Here is a 22,798-nt window from a genome sequence, read left to right as displayed (position 1 = left end):
GGCGGGGCCTGGGCGGGGCCTGAGAGAGCTCCGCCCCGCAGCCCTCCAGGTCCCTCTGGGGCAAAGGGTCAGGGGCAGCGGCAGGGGCCGGGATGGGAATGGGGCCGTGGTGCGGCAGCCTGGCGGCATACCCGGACCCCTTCCCCATCTTGCTCCTCCTGTCCGTGTCCCCAGGAGTCTCCAGGGTTGGGTGGAGCCCGCCCTCCCAATCCCCCACCTCAATGCATACTTCCCGGTCGAGTCCACCTCAACTCGAAATATAGTATCTATTCGGACAGGCGATATATTCACGTGCCTCAAGTTACAAAGGTACGTGCTCTTGGTACAATGTAAATAAAACACTGGTGTTTTAGGGGGCGAGTGGAAGGCCCAGCCCTCTCATTCTCCCCGATGGACACCTTTGGGTCCTGCCTGGCCTCCTTATTAAAAAGAGAAATAGGGCCATGACCTCCAGACCCCTCAAACCTTCCTTGCTTTCCTCAACCATCTCCCACCGAGGCCTGGAGGTCTGTCCACAGATGTCTCCCTCCTCCTGGCCAGCTCCTGAGACAGGCTGGCCCACTGGATCTACCCCATCCCCATCCCACCCTGGCAGGCTTAGGTGTCCCTGTAGTTCCCACAGGCAGAATCTGCCCCCTCCAATCTGGCATTCTGTTTGACTCCAAAGTCCTTGCTTTTCCCACTGCTCCATAACCCCTAGGACAGGCCAATCCTTCCAGCCCAGGACCAGAATGTGGGTGGTTTGGAAAAGGAAACGCAGCCACAAAGCTTCCCTCTCTGTTGTGTCCCCCAGGCAACAGCCAGGGGTCTGTCTAAAGCCCACACCAGATCCTCTACCCTGAACCCTCTCCCTTTGCCCTTCATCACATCAATGACCCACCGTCATTGCCCCCTCCCCCACCTGTTACCTTCCTCCATCCTCCTCTCTTCATGTGGCCCAGTGACACTGACCCTCCTTATCCCTGAAATACACCACCTCCCTTCCCACCCCAGGGCTTTGGCACATCCTGTTCCCTCCATCTGGAAGCGCTTCCCCCACATCTTGAAAAGGCTCCATCCCTCACTTCCTCCAGGTCTCTGCTCAAATGTCACCTCCTCTGGGGGCCCTCCCTGACCATCCCCCTTACCCATCACTCTCTGGCCCTTACTTGTTCCCCCTGTACGTTCTTAATCACTACCTGATGTTATATTGTATAATTATTTTGTGTATTTGCTTTATTTTTTATTTTTGGCCGCACTGCACAGCTTGTGGGATCTTAGTTCCCCAACCAGGGATCGAACCTGTGCCCTCAGGAGTGACAGCTCAGAGTCCTAACCACTGGACCACCAGGGAATTCCCTAATTATTTGTGTATTTGCTTTTTGTCTGCCTTGTCCCGCTAGGATGTCCGCAAATTGAGGATTGCACTTTGCCTTGTTTCCCACCGTATCCCCAGTTCCTAGAACAAGACCTAGCATACAGTATGTGTTCAATTAATGTATACTGAATGAATAAATGAACAGCAGCCCTGAATGTGGAATTGAAAAATGTTCATATTCATAGCTCTCAATGTCTGGTGCCTATGAAGGAGAGGGAAGTGTGTCTCTCACCTGTGGAAGGGATGAATCTTCCAGAGGGTAACAGGAACCCAGCCCCATGGAGTGTGTTAGGGGTGAGGGGAGGGGCTGTGGAATGTTGGGGGTAAGCCCTCCCTTCATCCTCTCTGGCCTTGGGTGTGCATGTTTCCTCCGATACAAAACCCTCCTCTGTGGGCCGGGAGGAGAACTCCTCTTTATCTCACAAAACCCTTCATGGCACTGCTCTTTCTCCTGGATGGCAAGTACCCATTATGAGTGGGGTTCCCATCTGGGACCTTGGAGGTGGGGCTGGCCCACTCTCCAAGAGGTAGGGTTAGTAGCATCTTTTTTTTCTTTTGGCCGCACACTGCGTGGCATGTGGGATCTTAGTCCCCCAACCAGGGATGGAACCCACACCCCCTGCAGTGGAAGCACAGAGTCTTAACCACTGGACCGCCAGGGAGGTCCCCCAAGAGGTGGGGTTAGGAGTATGGACCAGAGTTGAAGGCAGGTGGCTGGCACTGAGGATTTAGTCCCTGATCTGCCTGCCATGTGAAAAAGCTTCGGGGTCCCTACCTGGGAGAAGGAAGAGGGGCACTCTGCAAGGGGGACATCAGTCCAGACCCTGCCCTAAGGAAGTGTGCAGTCCAATGGGGTGGGGAGTGTGAAAGCATTTGGAAAGTGGAGGAGGAGGCTGTGTGGTGGGGCGGGGTGGGGGGGGGCAATGCCTGGTGGGCAGGATGCTGCCATGTGGGCTCTGGGGGGTCAGTGCTGTCCCAGGCCTGAGTGAGACCTGGGGGTGTCCACTGGCATAATTGAATGAGTGGCTAACAATTATTAAGCACTGTGTGCCAGGCAAGGATCTGAGCACTTCACAGGGATTAACACTTAGAAAATGGAACCATGATTACGATCCCCATTTTACAGATGAGGAAACTGAGTCTCAAAGAGGCCAAGAGCCTTGCTGAAGATCACACAGCTGGTGAGCTGTGGAGAACCAGGATTCAAACAACCTCTGAGGGGCACTAGAGGCCATGTGCTAACCCCACCCAAAATGGAAGCCTGGCTGAAAAAGCACCTAACAAGTGCTCAATAAATATTTGCTGGATGAATGAATTCAACAAATTTGTGCCTGTCCAGAAATCTCTCCCACCAGCCTCGGTGCCCACAATTGCAGGAAATGCTATGATTATGCTGCTGGTATCAGCAACACCACCACCCAGCATGCTTCCATCCCCGGGTTTGGTTAATGATCACAACAGCCACACTTGCAAAGGGAATGTTATCACCCCATTTTACAGAGGAGAAAACTGAGGCAAAGAGCGACCTGGGAACCAGAATCCAAATCTGACTGCACCACTTCAGTCTGCCTATACAGCAAGCACCCCTGGGAAGGGTAGCACGTAAAATGTCATTGTCATTTACACCTACTGGTAAGGACATCTCTCAGCTTCTAAAGGTCACAACGCTGAGCTAATGGGAAAGGGTGGGGGGGGGCAGGGGGGTGGAAGGGGAAAGGGTTCATGATTTTGGAACCCTGGGGATTGGGTAGGGTGAGTGCCAGTAGAGAGTGATGTGTATGAAAAGGAAGTGGTGTGGGGGGTCTGAAAATAGACCTTCAGCACTTCCTAGTTTTTCTAGCAGTGTCTGCAGCTTAAGAGGGAGGAGGTTGGCTCTGCCCTAGAGACACCGTGTGACCTCCAAGGAGCCTGTGCTATCTCTGGAGCCCCTGGTCCCCAGAGTTCTCTGCTGGGACATCTTCCCATCTCTGCATCTGGGCTGAGTGTATAGAAGGGGCTCAGGCTGAGGCAGGACAAGGGCACTCTGTACCTCCTCCTTGGTGGGGGATGGGCAGGTGAGCACTCGAACCCTTAAACGTAGCAGACCTTGAAGTCCCCTGGAGCTGCCCGAGGCACGGAGGCGGGCACATGCTCTCTCAGGCCACCTGGGTGTCTGCAGCCCAGAGCTGGTCATGGGCACCATGGTCTGCCCCGAAGTTCACAGGATCCCAGATGCTCAGGCCAGGTGGCACCTCCTCCAATCCATGCCCAGCCCCTGCAGGGACATCCCTGGATGTCCGTGAAGGAAGAGCCCCTGTTCACCGAGCCCCTACTGTGTGCCAATTCCTGCCAGGCACCTCACACACTTTCTCATTTAATCCTCACAATGCCAGATGAAACAGGAGCTCGGAGGGTGAATCAGCTTGTCCAGAGTCACCCAGCGCCGGATTTGAATCCAGGCTTGCTAGCTCTCGCCTCTGCGCCCACCACCTTGCTGAGGGAAGTCCTGCCCCAGCCCCACTGCCTGTTGGGTGCAGGGGGCTGGCAGAGAGGGCTTGGCCGTGCCAGGCCAGCTTGTGGGCTCCTAAGACCCTGGGCTCCTGATGAACGGCTCCCTTCTCTGCAGGGACTTCCTCTTCGGCTCCTCGTATCCAGGTTAGAGGTTGGGACAGGAAGTGGGGCAGGGAGGGAAGGATCAGGGGAGGTCAGATCAAGCCCGGAGAAGTCACCCTGCCAGTCTTTCTCCTGCAGGACCGAGGCTAAGGGGAGACTGTCTGTGGGGTCTGGGGGGCATCGGAGGGCAGAGCCCGGCAGGGCACCATCAGCTGTGGTAGCTCAGGGGACCGTTGGACCACCGTGTGTGGGCCAAGCACAGAGGAGCTTGCTGGGATCCGGCAGGGACATGACGCTCACAACAAGACTGTCCGGGACTTTTGGCTGCTTCGTGTTCACGTCGCCCAAGTCCGTCTGCCAGGCCAAGGGGCTCGCTGGGGTTTTCCATGAGCACTTCCTCCACGGCAGCCGTCGTCCTCTGACCGGCTGGTTCCTCTGTCTCCCCAGCTCTTCTGCTGCCCTGGCGGCCCTGGCTTTCCCAGACTCTCACGTGGGGCCTGCACCCGGGGCCTCCTCCTGGGGGGCGCTGCTGGGGCTTTCTTCCTCAGAGGCAGCAGGTTCGGCCGGGTTCACAGGGACCTCTGGGGTGGAATCCGTGGAGGGGGCAGAGGAGGCTTCGTCACAGGGGCTGGGGGCTGAGCTGGCCGGGGCTCCAGGGGCCTGGGCCTCAGGGCTTGCCTGTGGCTGGGCCCCAGCATCCAGCTGGGGCTGGGCCTCGTGGTTCTCCTGGGGCTGGGCCCTGGGGTTCAGCTGAGGCTGGACCAGAGAGTCTGACTGTGGCTGGGACGCGGACTCCAACAGTGGCTGGGCTGTGGGGTTCACCTGTGGCTGGGCCTCAGCCACTGGCCCTGGTAGAGTCTGATCCCCAGAGGCCGCTTGGGTCTGTGGCTCAGCCGGAGTGAAGCTGCCCGGCCGCTCCTCACAGAGAGCTGCGGCAAAGGAGGAGAGCACGGTGTGCAGCAGGGCCCGGAGGTCGGCACTGGCCAGGAGGCAGAGGAAGGGACTGAGGCAGCTGTCGAGCAGGATCAGGTAGTCAGAGTAGACCAGGGCCTCCCAGAGCAGGTAGCCGGGGTAGATGTCCCACAGGAAGGCCAGGTACAGCAGCTGCGCCAGCTGGTAGGGCAGCCTCAGGACCACATAGGCTGACAAAATGGTCTTGGCCACGCGGGCAAAGCCTCGGCAGGCCGTGGAGCCGGGCTGGCGGCGGCAGGTTCTGCAGGTGGCAGCCTGGGTGAGCACGTGGCAGACGAGCAGCAGGAGGAAAGGCAGGAAGCCCCCCAGAATCTCGAGCATCCGCAGTGGCAGCTCCTCACTGTCCCAGAAATCCAGGCAGATGACCAGGTCGTACCACCAGACGGCGGCCTCGGGGAAGACCAGCCAGGGCACACTGAAAAGGGTGGCCAGCACCCAGACCCCGGCACAGACCCAGAGGGGCAGGCGGGCTGGGCGGTGCCCAGGGTACCAGCGAGGGCACAGCACAAGCAGGCAGCGGTCCAGGCTGAGGGCTGTCAGCAGGAAGAGGCCGGAGGAGTAGGACACACCCCACAGGAAGTAGTAGAAGCGGCAGGCGGCCGTCCCCAGTGGCCAGTGCCCTCCATGCTGGATCTCCAGGATCTGGAAGGCTGCTGCCGCCAGGAACAAAAAGTCAGAGAGGGCCAGGCTGAGCAGAAGCAGGGCGAGCCGCGTGCCCGCTCCCTGCCGGGCCTGCGAGCCGGCCAGCCATGCCATGAGCCCATTGGCTGGCAGCCCCAGGAGCAGCAGGGCCACCAAGAAGACCGTGTCCCAGCCACCCTGGGGGTAGTCCTCATCGTCGAGCTCTGTGCGGGGCCCGTGGCCAGCGGCACCCAGGTTGATTTCCATAGCAGTGTCCATCTGAGGTCCCCAGTGTCCCACTAGACGTGGAGTGGGTGCCTGGTGAATCAATGAAGGCACGAATGACTGAAAAGAAGAGAGAGGATGCTGTGCATCTCCCTGCAAGTCGCTGTCCCTCTCTGGGCCATCATCATCACCTTTGGGGTAGTTGACCTTTGCCAGGGACTTTAAACAGATGACCTCACCTAGTCCTCATACAATTCATTCTACATGTGAGGAGAGGAAGGTTCAGAGGATCAGTGGCTTGCCCAAGGGCAGAGGTAGGAATGTGGGCACCAGGACTCTAACCATTCTGCTACACGGAATTCTCATGGCGTCCAAGCAGACCAAACCAGAGGCTTTCAAATATATTTCAATTAAAATATTATAGCAGAACTCCTATGTGAACTCAAACTGTGTGCTCAGGATAACGGAGGGAGAGCACTCTTAGGGCTCCAGGGAACACAGTCTAAAAACCACTTGGGAATTCTCTGGCAGTCCAGTGGTTAGGACTCCGCACTTTCACTGCCATGGGCCCCGTTTTCATCCCTGGTTGGGGAATTAAGATCCCTCCAGCCGCGTGGCATGGCCCAAAAAACAAAACAAAACAAAACAAAAAAACCCACTTGGTCAGAGCATCACAGGCTCCTTTTAGTCGGTATCCTGGGTTCAAAGATTTGGACTCCCCTGGCGGTCCGGTGGTTAAGAATCCACTGCAGGGGGCACGGGTTCCATCCCTGGTCAGGGAACTAAGATCCCGTGTGCCTTGTGGTGTGGCCAGAAAAAAGAAAAAAGATTCCAAGAAGGAAGGGCTCAGGTCCCCTGGGCCCATAGGAATCCAAGGGTGGACAGGGAGTCTGGGGCAGAGAGTGGCCCCCATTTGTCCCCTGGGGTGACTAAATAGAAAAGGGGGCAGGGGACTCAGCCGTGTGATGAGGATGAGGGTGGCTGGGTCCCAAGAGGCTCGCCGCCCTCACCCCACCTTCCCTAGATGGGGGAGGGTGGTTCCCTCTGAGGGTGGAGAAACTAGATGTCCAGGAAAGACTGGATCCTGCCACGTGGCCCATGGCTCCAGCCACTTGACCTTTTAGCCTGCTTGTCTCCCCACCCCCAGGGCCCTTACTCAGGCAGACCCCACTCTGCAAGCTCCAGCCCCTACTGGATCAGAGCCCTGGGCTCCCCTTGGGCCCGGTTGGTGAGGCCTGGCTTACCTGTAAGGTGCAGGCTGCTGGCTGGAAGGAGCAGGGCGTGCCTGCCTGCCCAGAGGTCCGGCCGTCCGCACGGCCCCACGCCGGGGCCTGATGCATGGCTCCCGGCGGCACTAAGGCGGCCGGTGTGAAACCCAAGCTGGGAGGAGATCAATCATTCATGGGGCTGCTCGCCGGGAAACCCTAACCCCGGCCCAGTAAGGCCAAGTGACCAGCCAGGCGCCCCTATTCCTGGCAGGGCCAGATGGCTGAAACCCCTCGCCCTGGGCCCCTCCAGCTCAGGGCAGGCTCTGGCTTCCCACAGGGTCCACCTCCTCCGAGGTCACCCTCAATCATCTGTGATTCAAGGCCTCTCTGGTCTGGCCTCTCTTCCTGAATTTCACAAAGCCTCTGCTCCGGCCAGGATGTCGCCCACGTGGGGGCTGCGGTGGGCACCTCATCCTCTCCTTTCCCACCTCCCAGCCTTTGCCCACACTCTTCCTCCTGCTTGAGATGCTTCTCCGTGTCCTCTTAGCTAAATCCTGCCTGTCTCATACAACTGGGCCGTCTTTGACGCTTCAGCGATATTGCCTCCGTTTTATAGATGAGGCAACTGAGGCTTAGAGAAGTGAGTTTGCTGGGTCTCCCAGCTCATAAGCCGCAGAGCTGGCGTCCAGAGCTCACTGCAGCCAACATGTCCTGGCACGCTGTGCTGCTGAGGATGGTCCCCCTGACCCATCTGGCTCTGCCTTGGCCACCCCCAGGCAGAGGGCTGGGATTAGCGCCTGGGCTGCCTGCCTCACTTACCCTAATCCCCCTCAGGGCCCGATCCCTGGCCATCAGCTCTCAGGCTGCGGGTACATAAGCAGCTTTATGGGTCCGGAGAGGCAGGGGTGCTCCGCATGGCCACAGAGCAGGTGAGGGCGCAGCATGGCCCAGACCCACCCCCCGGACCCCAGCAGCCCCCTGTGGGGGTCATGGCTTCCAGTGGTGGTGCTGAGGGGCTCCCCTTGACCAGGAGGAAAAGCAGCAAGAGGACGAAGGGGCTCCGAGGGTCCCGGAAGGGCACTGGCAGCTCTGGGGAGCAGACCCTCACGCAGGGCCCCAAGGCCCTGGGGGGCAGCGAGGACCCCTCCAGGACTGGAGACGGGCAGGAGGGGCCAGCCTCTCGTCGCCAGTCCCACCGGCATCGTCCTGCCCCCCGGCACGATCCTGCTCAGAGGACATACGGGCCCCTGCTCAACCGCATCTTTGGGAAGGTCAGGTGGGGCTGGGGCAGGGCTGGGGGGCCTGGGGGTGAGGTTGGGGACTCATGGGCTCAGGCTCAGCCCACCCTGCCCCTTATACTCAGGCCTCCTCCAGTTTCTGCTCCAGACTCAGGAGCCTGGGCTGAGGGGGTAGAGTTTCTGCAGTTTGGGGGTGGCCTGGGCAGTGGGCGGAGCTAGACCCCAAACCCAGGGATCTGAGGCAGCGTGGGGCCCCAGAAGCAGGAAGGGGGTCATCTCTTCTCCTGGGGCCTGCGGGACTTCAGTTGCCTTCTCCTGCCCTTGTGGGATGGGCCCTGCCAGGCCAGCGTGGGCTGGGGCTGGAGGAGGAAGGGCGGCCAGAGCCCTGGCCGGCCCCAGGGACATGCTGGACTGTGCCCCTGCAGGACCGCGAGCTGGGCCCCGAGGAGCTGGATGGTGAGTGGCCCATGCTGGCGAAGGTGGGTGGGAGGCGCCCCAGAGCCTGGCTGCCTGCGCCTGACCTCCCTCCCCTGCAGAGCTTCAGGCTGCCTTCGAGGAGTTTGACACGGACCGTGATGGTTACATCGGCTACCGGGACCTGGGCGAGTGCATGCGGACACTGGGCTACATGCCCACGGAGATGGAGCTCATCGAGGTCTCCCAGCATGTCAAGATGCGAAGTCAGTGCTTGACCACACCTGCCTGGGGGCGGGGCGGGGCAGGACGGCGAGCCACCTGGGCGGGTCCTCTCTCGGCCTCGTGGTTCAGGGGAATGAGAGGTGGTGGGAGGCGGCTGTGGGGTGAGGCCCCGGTGACGGTGGCGTGAGGGGGTGACTGATTCCAGGACAGTTTGACATTGGCCCCCGGGGGCACAGGGGTCGAGGGTGACAAGGAAGGCACCGGGTGACCCAAGAGAGCCCCTTGGGGCTCAGGTCGAGGACCCCCGTCTCTGACTGAGGTAAAGTGGTCCATGCTGGTACCAGCCACCAGGGCTGTCTCTGTCTCTCTCTCTGACCCTCCTGAGGCTCCTGAGAGAGCCTCCTGAGGTTCTGTGAGGCCGAGCGTGACAGACCCTGGCCATGCCTTGCGATTAAATGTCTGATGGGCTGCCCTTGTGTGATTATCATTAGCCAATTTGTCAAATATCAGATTCCTTTCATCCCAGGACTCCCGCATTTGCTTTTTCTTTACAGTTTCCAAAATGGGATGTGATGTACAATTGACGTGAATATTTTCGTGTCATGCTTCTTTCTTCTCCCCAAAGCTGCTAGTTGACCATTGGTGCTTTTTATGATTGACGGCACCTTAGAATCCAGGGACAACCTGGGGATGCTTCCTGGGGTCTTTGCTGCCACCCGTGGGGCTCCGGCACTTTACAGCCATGAACCCCAGCCCCATCAGCACCCTGTCCCCAGATGAGGAGGGAGGCTCAGTAAGTCACCCAAGGCCACACCATCAGTGGCAGAGCCAGGGGGCTTTGAACTTGGGGCCTGTCTGGTTCCACAGCCTGGTCTCTTTCCCCCACACCTGGGGCTTCACTGAGAACACCTGAGCACTTTGCCCCCATCGGAGCCCCGGGCTGTAGCCTCCTACCCCCCCGCCCCGCCCCTGCCCAGGGACGTGGACACCGGTGTCCTTCCTGGATGCAGAGCCGGGGAGGGGCTGGCCCTTGTGATGCCCCTCCTCGGGCCCCAGCCCTCACCACTGTGACCCTCTGCCTGGGTCCGCAGTGGGTGGCCGCGTGGACTTCGAGGAGTTTGTGGAGATGATGGGCCCGAAGCTGAGGGAGGAGACGGCGCACATGCTGGGGGTGCGGGAGCTGCGCATCGCCTTCCGCGAGGTGTGGAGCGTCCAGATGGGCGGTGGGTGGGTGGCTGGGTGGCATCCTTACTGGCTTCCCCCCCAGGAGGCCAGGGGAGACTGGGAGCCTCAACCTCTGGAGGCCCCGGGCCCTGCAGCTGGTGGGACTAGGGCTGGGGAGGGGTCGGAGAGGGTTTGGCTCACTCCCAGCTGGGGGTCCAGCCAGGGAGCCCTCCTGGGGCAGGGAGCCCACGGCCTCAGCCTGGTAGAAGAAGGAGTGTGTGGACGGACGAAGGTGTGGGCGTCCAGGCACAGGATGTGGCAAGGTGGAGGCGGGTGCAGGCAGAGGCAGCTTTGGGTAGGAAGGGCTGAGCCCTGCTGGAATCCCAGTTTGACAGGGACAGGGATGGGCGAATCACGGTGGCAGAGCTGCGACAGGCAGCACCGGCTCTGCTTGGGGAGCCACTGGTGGGCCCTGAGCTGGACGAGATGCTTCGAGAAGTGGACCTCAATGGGGACGGCACCGTAGACTTTGATGGTGAGTCTCCTACCTAGACAAACGCGCATCCCTCCGGCTCCCAGGCTGAGCTCAGTGTCTCCCGGCACGGCTGACCTGGACTGGCCCAAGCCCTGCCCCTTCTCCCCCGCAGAGTTTGTGATGATGCTTTCCACCCGCTGAGGCTCCAGGAGGGAGACTGTTGCCCCTCTGGCCTCAGACGCCAGCAGCGTTCGTGCTGCACACCCTCCCTACAAGGCCCCAGGATGAAAGAAACCCAGCAGCCCCAGGCTTCTTTTGCTCCTGATACCCTCTGGCTGGAGAGCTGGCTTGTGATGTCACCTGCCCACCCTCACCCTCACCTCCCTTCCACCCGAGCTGCCTGGAGGAAATGTGCCCTCAACCACCCATCATTCCCCGGTGTGAGCAAGGTTTGAATCTCTCCAGACACTTGGGAGGTAGGGAGCTCCCTGGCACTGGCAGCATTCAAAGACGGGTCAGTGTTGGGCTTGGTTCTGGTAACACGGTGAATTGAGAAGGTGGCTGGACACCTCCCACTCTTTATATGTGGAAATGTTTTGGGTTTTGTTTTTATTTAAAGCTGAACGTGAAAGAGAGGGATGACCCCAGGTACCAAAGACAAAGAGAGAACCCAAAGCTGGGTGGTGGGAAGGAGCAGATGCCATGGGGGCTTCAGAGGTGGAGAGGTTTGGGAGCCTGGGCTCTGACACCCAGGCGGGACAAAAGACCTGTAAGAGGCTGGGGAGCAGGGCATGACGTCAGTACACTCCAGCGTCTCAGCGGGCTACCCTGTTCTTGAAAAGGAGACCCAAATATACCTCCACCCACCAGCCTGAGAAAGTGACGAGGTACAGGTGTTCAGGACCTTGAGTGGAAAAAGTTACCCCAGTGAACCTGCAACTCAGGTGTGCATGTCAAGCAGGAGTGCGGTCTATCTCTGTGGTGTGCAAAGCAGAAGAAATAGGAAAAAACTGCTGAGAAAGGCACTCTTTCAACCCAGGGCACATAGGACTTAAAAAAAACCCAAACAACCCTGTCACTTCTGAAGATGCACTCATGACAAAAAGTTACAAATCACATAAGGAAACAAATCACCATGAGGGAGACTAGGCAGATGCGGTAAACAGAAGAGTCAGCACCCAAAGTGTAAATCATAAAACAATGTAAAAGAGGCCATTAAGGAAACGCAAAAACAAACAGAAAAAACTGAGGTAAAAGAAAGGAGACCGTTATCAGTAACAGGATGGTACGAAAACAGAACAGAAAGATTTAAAAAAATAACCCAAAGGAACTTCTAAAAATAGATGATATAGCCATTGGAATGAAAAAACATCAAGGGGTAAAGTAAACAGCATATTGGACACAATTTAAGAAAAGATTAATGAACTGGAAGCTATATATGAGAAATCACCCATAAGGTAGCATTGAGGAATGAAAGACAGAAAATATTAAAGAGTAGTTAAAAGTCATTAGGAATCTCAGAAGAAGAAAATGTAGAGAACAGGCAGGAGGCAATATTTAAAGAGATGATGATTGAAAAACTTCCATAAAGACTTCCACAAACAGGGACTTCCCTAGTGGCACAGTGGTTAAGAATCTGCCTGCCAATGCAGGGGACACGGGTTCGATCCCTGGTCCAGGAAGATCTCACATGCTGTGGAGCAACTAAGCCCGTGCGCCACAACTACTGAGCCTGCGCTCTAGAGCCTGCATGCCGCAACTACTGAGCCTGCGTGCTGCAACTACTGAAGCCCCCGCGCCTAGAGCCCGTGCCCGCAACAAGAGAAGCCACCACGATGAGAAGCCCGCAAACCACAACAAAGAGTAGCTCCTGCTCTCCGCAACTAGAGGAAGCCTGCGTGCAGCAACAAAGACCCAACACAGCCCTAAATAAATAAATTAAAAAAAAGAATTCCACAAAGGCAAGAGTCCAGATTGAAGGAGCACGTTGGAGCCAGAGAAGGATATATAAAAGTAAATGTATAGGGACTTCCCTGGTGGCGCAGTGGTTAAGAATCTGCCTGCCAATGCAGGGGACATGGGTTCGATCCCTGGTCCGGGAAGATCCCACATGCCACGGAGCAACTAAGCCCGTGCGCCACAACTACTGAAGCCCGCGTGGCTAGAGCCCGTGCTTCGCAACAAAAGAAGTCACTGCAATGAGAAGCCCGCACACCGCAACGAAGCAGAGTAGACCCCGCTCACCGCAGCTAGAGAAAGCCATGCACAGCAACAAAGTCCAATGCAGCCAAAAATAAATAAATAAGTTTTTAAAAAAAGTAAATGTATATCTAGATGCATGCCAGTGAAACTGCAGAATACAAAAGGAAAATCTTGTAAACAGCTCGAGAAAGAAGTCAGATTACTTACCAAGGATTAGCAATTAGACTCTCCAAAGACTTTTTTCATTGACAACAACACATGCAAGAGGAAAATGGAATAAATTGTTCAACGTGCAGAGGGAAAAAAAATGCCAACTGAGAAGCCTGTACTTAGCTCATCTGACTCAAGAATGAAGATGAAATATAAACTTTTTTCAGCAAACAAAGGCTGAAAGATTTCCCACCCACAAACTCTTGTTGAAGGGATGGCTTCAGTGGGAAGGAAATTGAAAGCAGAGTATGTACTAAATAATAGGAGAGAAATCAGTAAACATATTGGTAGAGCTAAAGAAGCATGAACTATAAAAAATAATTTGGGGGATTTTAAAAACCAGAAGGGACTAAAAAAAATAATAGACAAAAATAAAATGGAAGATGGGAAGGGATACTCTAGACATGCTTGTTTTTCCTAGAGGAGGACAGATTCATTGATTAACTTTAGATTTTGTTAATCGTGTAAGGGTAACCATTAATATAACAGAAATAGAGATAGAATGTTCCATTCTCTATAGTCAAATCAACAGAGGAGGAAAAGGGAGAAAGTGAAGAATTCCTCATTAAGCTAGCAGAAGGCTGGGAAAGAGGAAAAAAGCAAAGAAAAACAAAGTCTACAGAAAACATTAAAACACAAGGTAGAAATAATCCTTAAAACAAAACAAAAGAGGGCTTCCCTGGTGGCTCAGTGGTTAAGAATCCGCCTGCCAACGCGGGGGACATGGGTTTGAGCCCTGGTCCGGGAAGATCCCACATGCCGCGGAGCAACTAAGCCCGCGCGCCACAACTACTGAGCCTGCACTCTAGAGCCCGTGAGCCACAACTACTGAGCCCACGTGCCACAACTACTGAAGCCTGCGCGTGTAGAGCCTGTGCTCCGCAACAAGGGAAGTCACTGCAATGAGAAGCCTGCGCACTGCAATGAAGAGTAGCCCCCGCTCGCCGCAACTAGAGAAAAGCCTGCGCACAGCAACGAAGACCCAACGCAGCCAATAAATAAACAAACAAACAAACAAATAAATAAATAAATAAATAGGGGCTTCCCTGGTGGCGCAGTGGTTGAGAGTCCACCTGCCGATGCAGGGGACACGGGTTCATGCCCCGGTCTGGGAGGATCCCACATGCCGCGGAGTGGCTGGGCCCGTGAGCCATGGCCGCTGAGCCTGCGCTTCCAGAGCCTGTGCTCCGCAGCGGGAGAGGGCACAACAGTGAGAGGCCCGCGTACCACACACACACAAAAAAAAAACAGAAAAAAAAACTATATATATATATATATATATATATATATATATAAAGGCAGATACCAGGCTCTTCCCACAGCTAAGTGCACATATAAGAGACACATTCAGGATTTCCCTGGTGGCGCAGTGGTTAAGAATCCGCCTGCCAATGCAGGGGACACGGGTTCGAGCCCTGGTCCGGGAAGATCCCGCATGCCACGGAGCAGCTAAGCCTGTGTGCCACAACTACTGAGCCTGCGCTCTAGAGCCTGTGGGCCACAACTACTGAGCCTGCGCGCCTGGAGCCCGTGCTCTGCAACAAGAGAAGCCACCGCAGTGAGAAGCCTGCGCACCGCAACAAAGAGTAGCCACCACTCACCGCAACTAGAGAAAGCCGGCGTGCAGCAAAACGCAGCTAAAAATAAAATATAAATTAAAAAAAAAAAAGGACACATTCAAAGCATAATGACAGCTGAAGGGCTGAAAGTGATGGCTTGGAAAAAGACTTACTAGGGGAGAATTAACCAAAAGAAAGCTAGTATAACTACAGACATATCAGACAAAATGGGCTATGGGGCAAAGAGCATCAGGGATAAATTGAGTCACAATTCACTAAGGAAATCTAATGTTCTTAATCTGTGTGCAACTATTAATGCCTTTTCCAACTAAAAATAAATCATATTTAGAATTTGGGTATTCATCATTTCCTGAGGATGGTGTTGCTGTCAATCCAACTTGGATTACATAAATTAACCAGCAAAAATCAAGCACATTGGTCACATTAAAACTTTAAACGTTGCGATTCAGTGTTCTGTCAACATGTTCATATGGACCAAGGGTTGGCAAACTTTTTCTGTGAAGGGCCAGACAGTAAAGATTTTAGGCTTTGGGGACCATATGGTTTCTGTTGCTCTGCTGTAGTAGTTTGTATGGCTGAGCAGCCAAAGTCAATACAGAGTGTGGCTGTGTTGGAAATTCGATAAATAATAATTTAATTAAACTTGACTTATTGACATCAAAATTTGAATTTTATAAACTTTGTGTCACAAAAGCTTATTATCCTTTGACTTTTATCCCAACCATTACTAAAATGTGAAAACCATTCTTAGTTTGGTGGCTATATTGGGCCTGTGGGGTACAGCTTGCTGACCCCTGAGATAGTCTTATAATATGGAGAATCACCACTTTTGGGATCACTTGCTGTTTAGCTAAGATTGTGAAGTGACAGAAAGTTACGAGCGTAGTAGCAACTCTATGTTAATTGCTAATTTGCCCACTTTCAATGAATGGTGTTCATAATTTTTCTTCTTTCCATGTTTGTTCTGATTTTATCTATTGAAATGTAATTTTATGTCTGATTAATCTGATAATACAAACTGTGGGCTTATATTCTGTATCTTTGTTTTTTTATTTCACTTTCTTAGTTTTCATTTTACCTTACAAAATTATTGGTCCATGTTGCATTAGAAATGAAAACTGGTCCCCAGCTAATTTGAGAATCACTCATTTAGGAGTTCCTGCATCTAACTGGTACCCCCCAAAAGTGCCTTGATTGGTGGCTGAGGGTGGGAAGTCTGGCTGGGCCAGGAGATCAGGAGCGAGAGCGGGGGTCTGGGTGCTCATTCTTTCAACAAAATCACAGAAATCTAAAGGCACTGTCCTGGCCGCTGCAGATACAGTGGAGGCCGAACACCTTAATGGCACTCACGTTTCACTGGGGGTGGCAGACTGTAAACATGAAGTATATGAACAGGGTCTCCAAGGCCCACACTCATTCGGCCAGCCCCTCAGTTGGTCAGCTGGGGACCAGACCAGCTTGCTGACCCCCACCCCCCTCTGAGTCACAGAAGCCCTGGGTTGTGTTCCTCACTCTGCCCTCAGCCAAGCCAGTCTCTCTGGGCCTCAGTTTCTATGGAGGGTGACCAGAAAGAACCTGTGTCAAGCGCCTTCTAAGAATCTGATAAATGGTAGCTATTATGACCTCAGCTTTCAGGGTTCTCAAAGATTCTGTTTCCTGGTTGTTGACATCCTGAGATGCTTGGACCTTCCAAAATTCTGCAGTGGTCTGTTTCCAATGTTCTGTGGTTCTAAGAGTCTTTGATCACTGAGGTTTTCTGTTATACAGGCCTGCTTCCTATGTCCTTTGACCCCTACTTCTCCCAACCTCTGGGCCTGGGAAGTAGGGCAGTGGGTGGAGGAGGCTGGGCTGCTGCGTCCTGGTGGCCCACATTCAGAGCCGGCTGTGGCAGCCCAGGGCCCCAGAGCCAGGCTGGAACCAGGATACCAGCCTCCAGGCCCCAGGCCTGTGTCATCTGAGTGCCCTTGGCCAGGGCCGCCAGGGGAGGCACCAATGCTGCCTCTCTGAGTGGAGACAGGGGCAGGACTGACTCTGCTAAGGACTGGGAGGGAGAGTCTTCTCCAGGCTTGCAGGGTAGAAGAGCCCCAGGCCCAGCTCTGCCCCTGACGTGCTGTGTGACCTTGGGCAAGTCATGGAGCATCAGGACTGTCATGTGTACCATGGGGAGATGGACAGTCCTAGAGCCCTTCAGCCCCAGGGTCAGTCCTTTTCTCAGCCTTTCTGAAAGGGGGCTGTGGCCAGGCTGATGGGCTGGTCAGGGCAAGTGGGAAGTAAAAAGCAATTGTGGGCTGGAATTAAGCATTACCCTTTTATTAGCACAAAACACCACCAACCCAGCAGCCCCCCAAGAATAAGTTAAGGCACGGAGCACGGAAGGGGCGACTTTCCCAGGCCCAGGTCGTGGCCTGAGGCCCACTGCCCCAAACTTCCGGAGCAAACTCCTGAGGGGACTGGAGCCTCGAGGGTCCCGCAGGGTCTTTTCCCTTGAGATGAGGGTACCGAAGCGGGCGCGGGCCCCAGGGGCGCCCCCTAGGGACGCGAGGAGGCCGCGCGGGGCCTCTCGGCGCCGACGATGGATCCCGCCGTCTGCCGCCGCCTGCTCACTTCTCGAAGTAGGGCAGGTAGAAGAACTGGAAGCCCCGGTGGCCCTTGACCGCGCAGTAGATGAAGGTCACGTGGTAGACTGCAGGGCGGGGTCTGTCAGCGCCGGGGGCCCGCCCAGGGCCCGCCCCCGCCCCACCCCCGCCCGCGCCCACTCGCACCTCCCGGGACCAGCAACAGGAAGCCGGGCACGAAGAAGATGGCGCTGGAGACACCTACGAGAGGGGAGAAGGGGCCGGGTCAGGGCAGGGAGGCTTCTGGGCGGGACTGCGGGGTCACTGCCTGGGCAAGTCTCACTCTCCGAGGTAAAAGGGGCCGTTTTCTGCCGGGAGGGCGCTGAGCGCTGCGGGAGGTGGAAGGGCTTGCCGAGGGCCTCTGGGCACACGAGGGGCGTGACCGCTGCCCGCGGAGGTAGGAGGGGGTCGCTCACCTGGCGAGGGGGCCACCTCCAGTCCCACGCCGGTCAGGATCAACACTGCACACAGATGGAAACACGAGGGTGAGGGCAGGAGCAGGGGGCAGCAGCTGGTGGCAGGGTGGGGACCTCCACCCGCAACCCCCAACATGGCTTAGGCCTGAGGAATGGTGTCCCCCACCTAAGCTGAAGGTCCCCTGGGCAGAGAACCGCCAGGGGAAGTTCACCAAGCTCTGTGTTTTCAGAGCAGGGCACCTGGCAGGCCCTGGGAAATGTCTGTCCCTGCCCCCATGGCCCTTCCCTAGTGGAGCAAGCAACAAGAACCTCCAAGCTGCAACCCTGGTGATCAGACAGCTCGGGAGCCTGGGGTATCAGGAAGAGCTTCTTGGAGGCAGTAGCATCTAAGCTGAGCAGGGACAGCAGCAGCAGTAGCAGTTACCTTTTAGTGACCACCTACCAGCTGCTGCCAGGCACTGGGCTAAGTGTGTTACATGCAGGGCCTTATTTAATTGCCACCTTGACTGAGACAGGTATTACCATCCCCATTTCACAGCAGAGGAAACTGAGACACAGAGAGGGGAAGTAACTTGCCCAGGACTGCATTTAGAAGGTGGAGGTGATCTGACTCCAGAGGCTTTGCTATGGGCATGGCACAGGCAGAAAGGGAGAGGAGTATTCCAGATGGAGGGAACAGCCTGGCAAAGGCCCAGCGACTGGAGGGAACTCAGGGCTTTCTAGGAACTTCCAGTTTTTGGCGAGACAGGAGAGGCAAGAGTCCAGGCTTGAGGAGTTTGGCAGGATCTGTAGGCCCTGGGGAGGGATGTGGACTTTGGCTAAGGACAGTGGGCACTGGGGAAGCTGGGGTGGTCATAGCTGGATCACTTTTTCAGATGCAGAGAGAGTCCTGGGTCCCCAGTTAGAGGATGGGATGGCGGGGGGGAGATGGGGGACCGTACAGCACAGAGGCTTGAAGGGCCACCATGGACTGTTGTGTGGTTTGTGCCCTGCACAGAGCACCTCAAAAAGGGTACAATGGGGGCTGAAACTCACTCCCTGTACCCTGGCTTAGGGCTGTGGGCTCTGCCCACTCAGAGGAGGCATCTTTTTCTAATTCCTGCAAAAGGCCTTTATGGGCTATGGTGGCCCACAGGCCTGGCAACATCACTGATGTGGGTTTAAATCCCAGCTTATCTACTTCCCAGCTGTGGCTCTTCTGCAGCGTCTGTGTCCTTACTTTTGAACTGGGATAGTAATAATGCTTGCCCTGTCAGGTGTTGAGGATGAAATGAGATAAGGCAGGTGGCCAGTGCAACTCGCAGGTGTTGGGGAAGCCGCAGCTCCCTCCCCTGCACACAGACACCCAGAGCTGAGGCAAGGATGCTGCTCAGCTTTCCAGCTAGGGGACTCTCACCTTCCTGGAGGAGGGAGAGCAGGTGCCACAGTTGGGCCCTCCCTAAGGGCTCCCCTTGATCCCAACCCTAGATCCCTTTTGGGGAATCTGACTCCTCAGCCTCACAGAATGAGGAGTGTGGGAGTTAGAAAACAGCTGGCTATGGTTTCTGCCTGCTCTGGGCCTCAGTTTCCCTATCTTGAGTATCTTGGGGGTGGGAGAGAGGTCCTTATCAGCTCTCAGACTCCTGAGGAGGGGAAGTGACAGGTGCCCTGTGGATTGGGCTGGCAGGGCACTCTGCAGTTCTGGCCACTGGGCTGGGCATATCCCTGAGCACTGCCCCTACATATAGGTTCTGGGTTGTGGCCCTACCTCTCGCTTGCTGTGTGACCTCTGTACAGAAGGAAAATAAGCCTGCCCTGCACCTGGCTCGAAGTAGACAGAGAATAAATAGTAGCTGTTACTCTCTGTTCCCTGATGGATTAAACAGGATAAAAAAAAAAAAAAAAAGGAAAAGTTTGGAGCATGGAACCACGTTCCATTTTCAACTATGTGTGATTTCTTGACTCTGTGACCAGGAGGCTGGACCTGCCCCTCCCAAGGCCTCAGCTTCCTAACCTGTAAAATGGGGGTGGGGTCACGGCAGCCAGCTGCGTCCTCAGGATGCTGGGAGGCTCAGTGTGCCAAGGGGGATGCGATGCAGAGCCCGAATGAAAGGAGGGTGGACCCTACCAAGGGGTAGGCAGGGTATGCAGGGGGCCCTCGGGGGCACTCACCCAGCCCCAGCAGGAGGAGCAGGAAGGAGGCCAGCACTACCCTGTGGTTCTTCTGGATCAAAGGGTGTTGAGTCCAGCTGGATGGCAGCAGAGCAGGAGGGGTGTGAAAGAGGCGACAGGAGGCCCACCCCCTCCCATCACCATCCCCCACCCAGAGAGCCAAGGGGAAGTAGTCAGGGCTGCCTGTACTGGGGCAGGGTCTCACCTGCAGCAGGCATTGTAGGAGCGCTGAGTGCTACTGCTGATGGTGCTAAAGGACCACTGGGAGCTGCGGATGGATATTCGGCCAGAATCCCTGCAGGACAAATGGGCCCGGCGAGGGGGCAAGGGGAGGTGAGCAAGGGGACCCTTTGGGATAGGAGTCGTGATGGCATCCTAGGGGATGGTGCAGAGACTAGAACTAAGTGTTCCTGCAGAATAGGGGGCACTGAGAAGGGACGGGATGAAGAGGAATTCAAGGGCTGGGGGTTTCTGCAGGACGGGGGGTTGAGGAAAGCTGGGGATTCCTGTAGGACAAGTGACCTGTGACAAGACAGGGGCCAGACCAGGCTGGGGGTTTCTGCAAGATAAAGAGCCTGGTGGGGTGGGTGGGTGAGGCTGGCACTAGGGTAGGGTGCAGGACAGGGGACCCCGTGTAGGAGTCTCTCGTAGGACAGGACGTGAGAGGGCTGAGTGAGGTGAGCTGGAGGACTGAGCAGGGGCCTGGGGACAGGAGACAGAAGCATGGGGCTAAGAGTATGGGGTGGGTCCCCACCTGGCCCTGACCTGGTGCCGGCTCCCCCATCCAGCTCCGGAGAGGTCTGGGTTCCATCCTCATCGTTCTCCAGGTTCTATTCCAGAACACAGGGCTCAGAAGGGTTACTGGGCTCAGGCCCTTCCTCCCTCCCCTCTGGTGGAGAGGAAGAAAGCGAGCGCACACAGCTGTTTGCCTGGACACACAGCTGTTTGGCCGCTTGACAGCTGCTCCCTCCGCCTTCCCCGAAGAACGGGTTTGATGATTCACAGAAACTGAAACCCAGGTAGGAGGTGGGTGCTGGGGGCTTTGGCAGGGAGGAGCCGGCAGGGGCTGGTTGAGGGTTCCCAGGGCCAGGAGATCTCCCAAGCTTGGGAATCAGGGTGGAGTTGTCAGGATGGTATTTCAGGGGCCCAGTGTGGAGGCCTTGGATTTGCGGTGCCAGGGAAGGGCAGGCCAATGGTTTCCAGGTTTGGGGCATAGGAATCTAGTTCAGGTTGCCAAGAAAAGGATTCTAGAGTTGGTGGAGGTCTTCTGGGAAAGGGGGATTTCCAGTTTAGTGGGAGCCAAGGCATGGGCAAGGACTCATCATGTGAGTGGGGACCTCCAGCTCTGGAGGGAAGGATGGGGTGGGGACTTAGAACAGAAGAGGGGGTGCTGGTTCCCGTTGGATTATCTGGCCTGGGGCTCAGGGGAGTCCTTCTGAATATGGACAAAGTCTGGTTCAGGTACAGAAGAGTTCCCCAGCCCTGCGTGCTAAGGGGAGGGAGGGTCAGTACCCAGGATCGGTGGGGACTCCAGGTTGGGATCTCCAGCTGGGGGTGAGGGACGAGCTGCCAGGTCTGGGCTCTAGGCTCTCCAGTAGTGGCTGGGGACCGAAATCAGAACTGAGAGGGTCTGGGCAGTGATTTGGCTCCGGGGGGCGGTCTCCCGCTCCGGCTGAGGCCTCTAGTCAGATTCTCCCGAGTTGGGGTTCTCCAGGGTCCGGCCTGGGGTCTGCCCAGACCCAGGCTGGGGGTGAGGTGGGCCGGGCGGTTCACCTGGTAGCGCAGCCGGGACTGCTTGTCCTCGTCGGCCACCTCGAACCGGGCCCGGCGCTCGAAGTGCAGCGGCCCGAAGCGGGCGACCCCGCTGGACTCAGGCCCAGGGCCCGCGTCCTCCAGGGACAGCTCGAAGGCGTCATCGATGCTGAACTGGGGCCGGGCGGCACTCATGGCCCCGGCCCGCTCAGACGCCCAGCACCGTCGCCATCCGCTCCCGCCGGCCCCACCCCCGCGCGCAGACCCCGCCCCGTGCCGTCGTCTAGGTTGCTCGACAGTCCGGCGCCCTGGTCGAGGCCCCGCCCTTACATAACGGCCCCGCCCCTGCCCGCCTTCAGCAGGCCAGAGCTGCCGAGCGCCGAGCAGACTAGTGACCGCGCCTTCTCTCGTCCGGACCGAGCTGGGCTCGCCGCGCCGCCCAGCGGCCGCCTCGGCGAGCGACAGCGGGTGCCTCTCGGAAGCAATCCCTGGGTCTGTACAAGGGCCTTGCAGGGGCTGCCACTCGCCAACCTTTCAGGCCCGAGTTGGAGCCGTCTGCATCCCAGCCCGCTCCTCGAGTGCTGAGGAGACTCCTGGGGACCGTTTCCCCACCCTTACTCACCACGGCCCTGCACGGGAGGGGGATTGTCGCCACCGTGCAAATGTGGAAAAAGGCTCAGAGAGCTTATGTGGCTTGCATTCTCCTCCAATTCTGTCTCCACGCAGACGGCAAAGTGGTCTTTTAAAACATCTGATCCTTTTCTTCTGTGTGTTAGTCTTAAATAAAACTTTTTTTTTTTTTAATTAAAGTATGCTGCCAAGTCACTCTGCATAAAACCATCCCTTGGTTTTCCACTGTGGTTAGAATAATATGTGAACTCTTGACTAAGGCCCACAAAGCTCTGGTCCCTGCCTACCTCTCCCAATCGCATCAAGTCCTTCTCTGCCCCTCTTTCATCTCACTCAGCCACACAGGCCAAGCTCGTTCCCATCTCAGGGTCTTTGCACGTGCGTGCTTTTTTCTATGCCTGGAAAGCACTTAACCTTGCTCTTTCACAGGGGGATCTTTTCATCATCGGTGTCCCTGCTCCAGTGTCATCTCTCAGAGAAGCCGTCCCTGACTATGCAATCTAAAGTCAGTTTCACATCACACAGTGCTTACCCGAAATTACCTTATTTTACACTGTCTTATTCACCACTGTGTCCACTGTGCCCAGAACAGTGTTTGGCACTAAGTAGGTCCTCAATAAATATTTGTGGACCACATGAATGAGCGCTTCGCCCAAATCCCAAATGCTTTCAAGTGCGAACTGGGATTTGAACTCAGGTCCACCTAGCTCTAGGGGTGCTCATCCTCCTGCACTCACCCGACCCACTTCAT

General features: G+C 56.2%; 3 protein-coding genes across 7 annotated transcripts; 1 reads left to right on the top strand and 2 right to left on the bottom strand.

Moving 5' to 3' along the window:
* Positions 1 to 4,224: 4,224 nt before the first annotated feature.
* Positions 4,225 to 5,836, bottom strand: GPR152 (G protein-coupled receptor 152). Its single transcript, XM_079930201.1, has one exon. The coding sequence runs from the start codon at positions 5,819 to 5,821 to the stop codon at positions 4,436 to 4,438; it is 1,386 nt and encodes a 461-aa protein (XP_079786327.1). The 5' UTR covers positions 5,822 to 5,836; the 3' UTR covers positions 4,225 to 4,435.
* Positions 5,837 to 7,457: 1,621 nt separating this feature from the next.
* Positions 7,458 to 10,803, top strand: LOC307190649 (calcium-binding protein 4-like). The gene is made up of 6 exons (XM_079929940.1): positions 7,458 to 8,246; positions 8,639 to 8,669; positions 8,750 to 8,893; positions 9,944 to 10,053; positions 10,404 to 10,551; positions 10,664 to 10,803. The coding sequence occupies exons 1-6, from the start codon at positions 7,890 to 7,892 to the stop codon at positions 10,690 to 10,692; spliced, it is 819 nt and encodes a 272-aa protein (XP_079786066.1). The 5' UTR covers positions 7,458 to 7,889; the 3' UTR covers positions 10,693 to 10,803.
* Positions 10,804 to 16,752: 5,949 nt separating this feature from the next.
* Positions 16,753 to 21,668, bottom strand: TMEM134 (transmembrane protein 134). Of its 5 annotated transcripts, none has more exons than XM_079929332.1 (7): positions 21,439 to 21,668; positions 21,178 to 21,266; positions 20,431 to 20,495; positions 19,871 to 19,960; positions 17,515 to 17,559; positions 17,246 to 17,299; positions 16,753 to 17,166 (listed from the first exon to the last, which is right to left on the bottom strand). In XM_079929332.1, exons 1-7 carry the CDS (start codon positions 21,610 to 21,612, stop codon positions 17,084 to 17,086), a joined length of 600 nt encoding a protein of 199 aa, XP_079785458.1. In that variant the 5' UTR covers positions 21,613 to 21,668; the 3' UTR covers positions 16,753 to 17,083. The 5 variants fall into 5 exon arrangements, with proteins under 5 accessions (XP_079785458.1, XP_079785461.1, XP_079785460.1 ...); XM_079929333.1 differs by lacking the exon at positions 21,178 to 21,266 and adding an exon at positions 19,666 to 19,742 and having other exon boundaries at positions 16,754 to 17,166; XM_079929335.1 differs by lacking the exon at positions 21,178 to 21,266 and having other exon boundaries at positions 20,420 to 20,495.
* Between the last annotated feature and the right edge of the window lie 1,130 nt (positions 21,669 to 22,798).

Source organism: Stenella coeruleoalba (genome assembly GCF_951394435.1).
Source record: "Stenella coeruleoalba genome assembly, chromosome: 8".
Classification (NCBI taxonomy): domain Eukaryota; kingdom Metazoa; phylum Chordata; class Mammalia; order Artiodactyla; family Delphinidae; genus Stenella; species Stenella coeruleoalba.
Note: the sequence above shows the minus strand (reverse complement) of the source record. Positions and strands in the feature narration are given on the sequence as shown.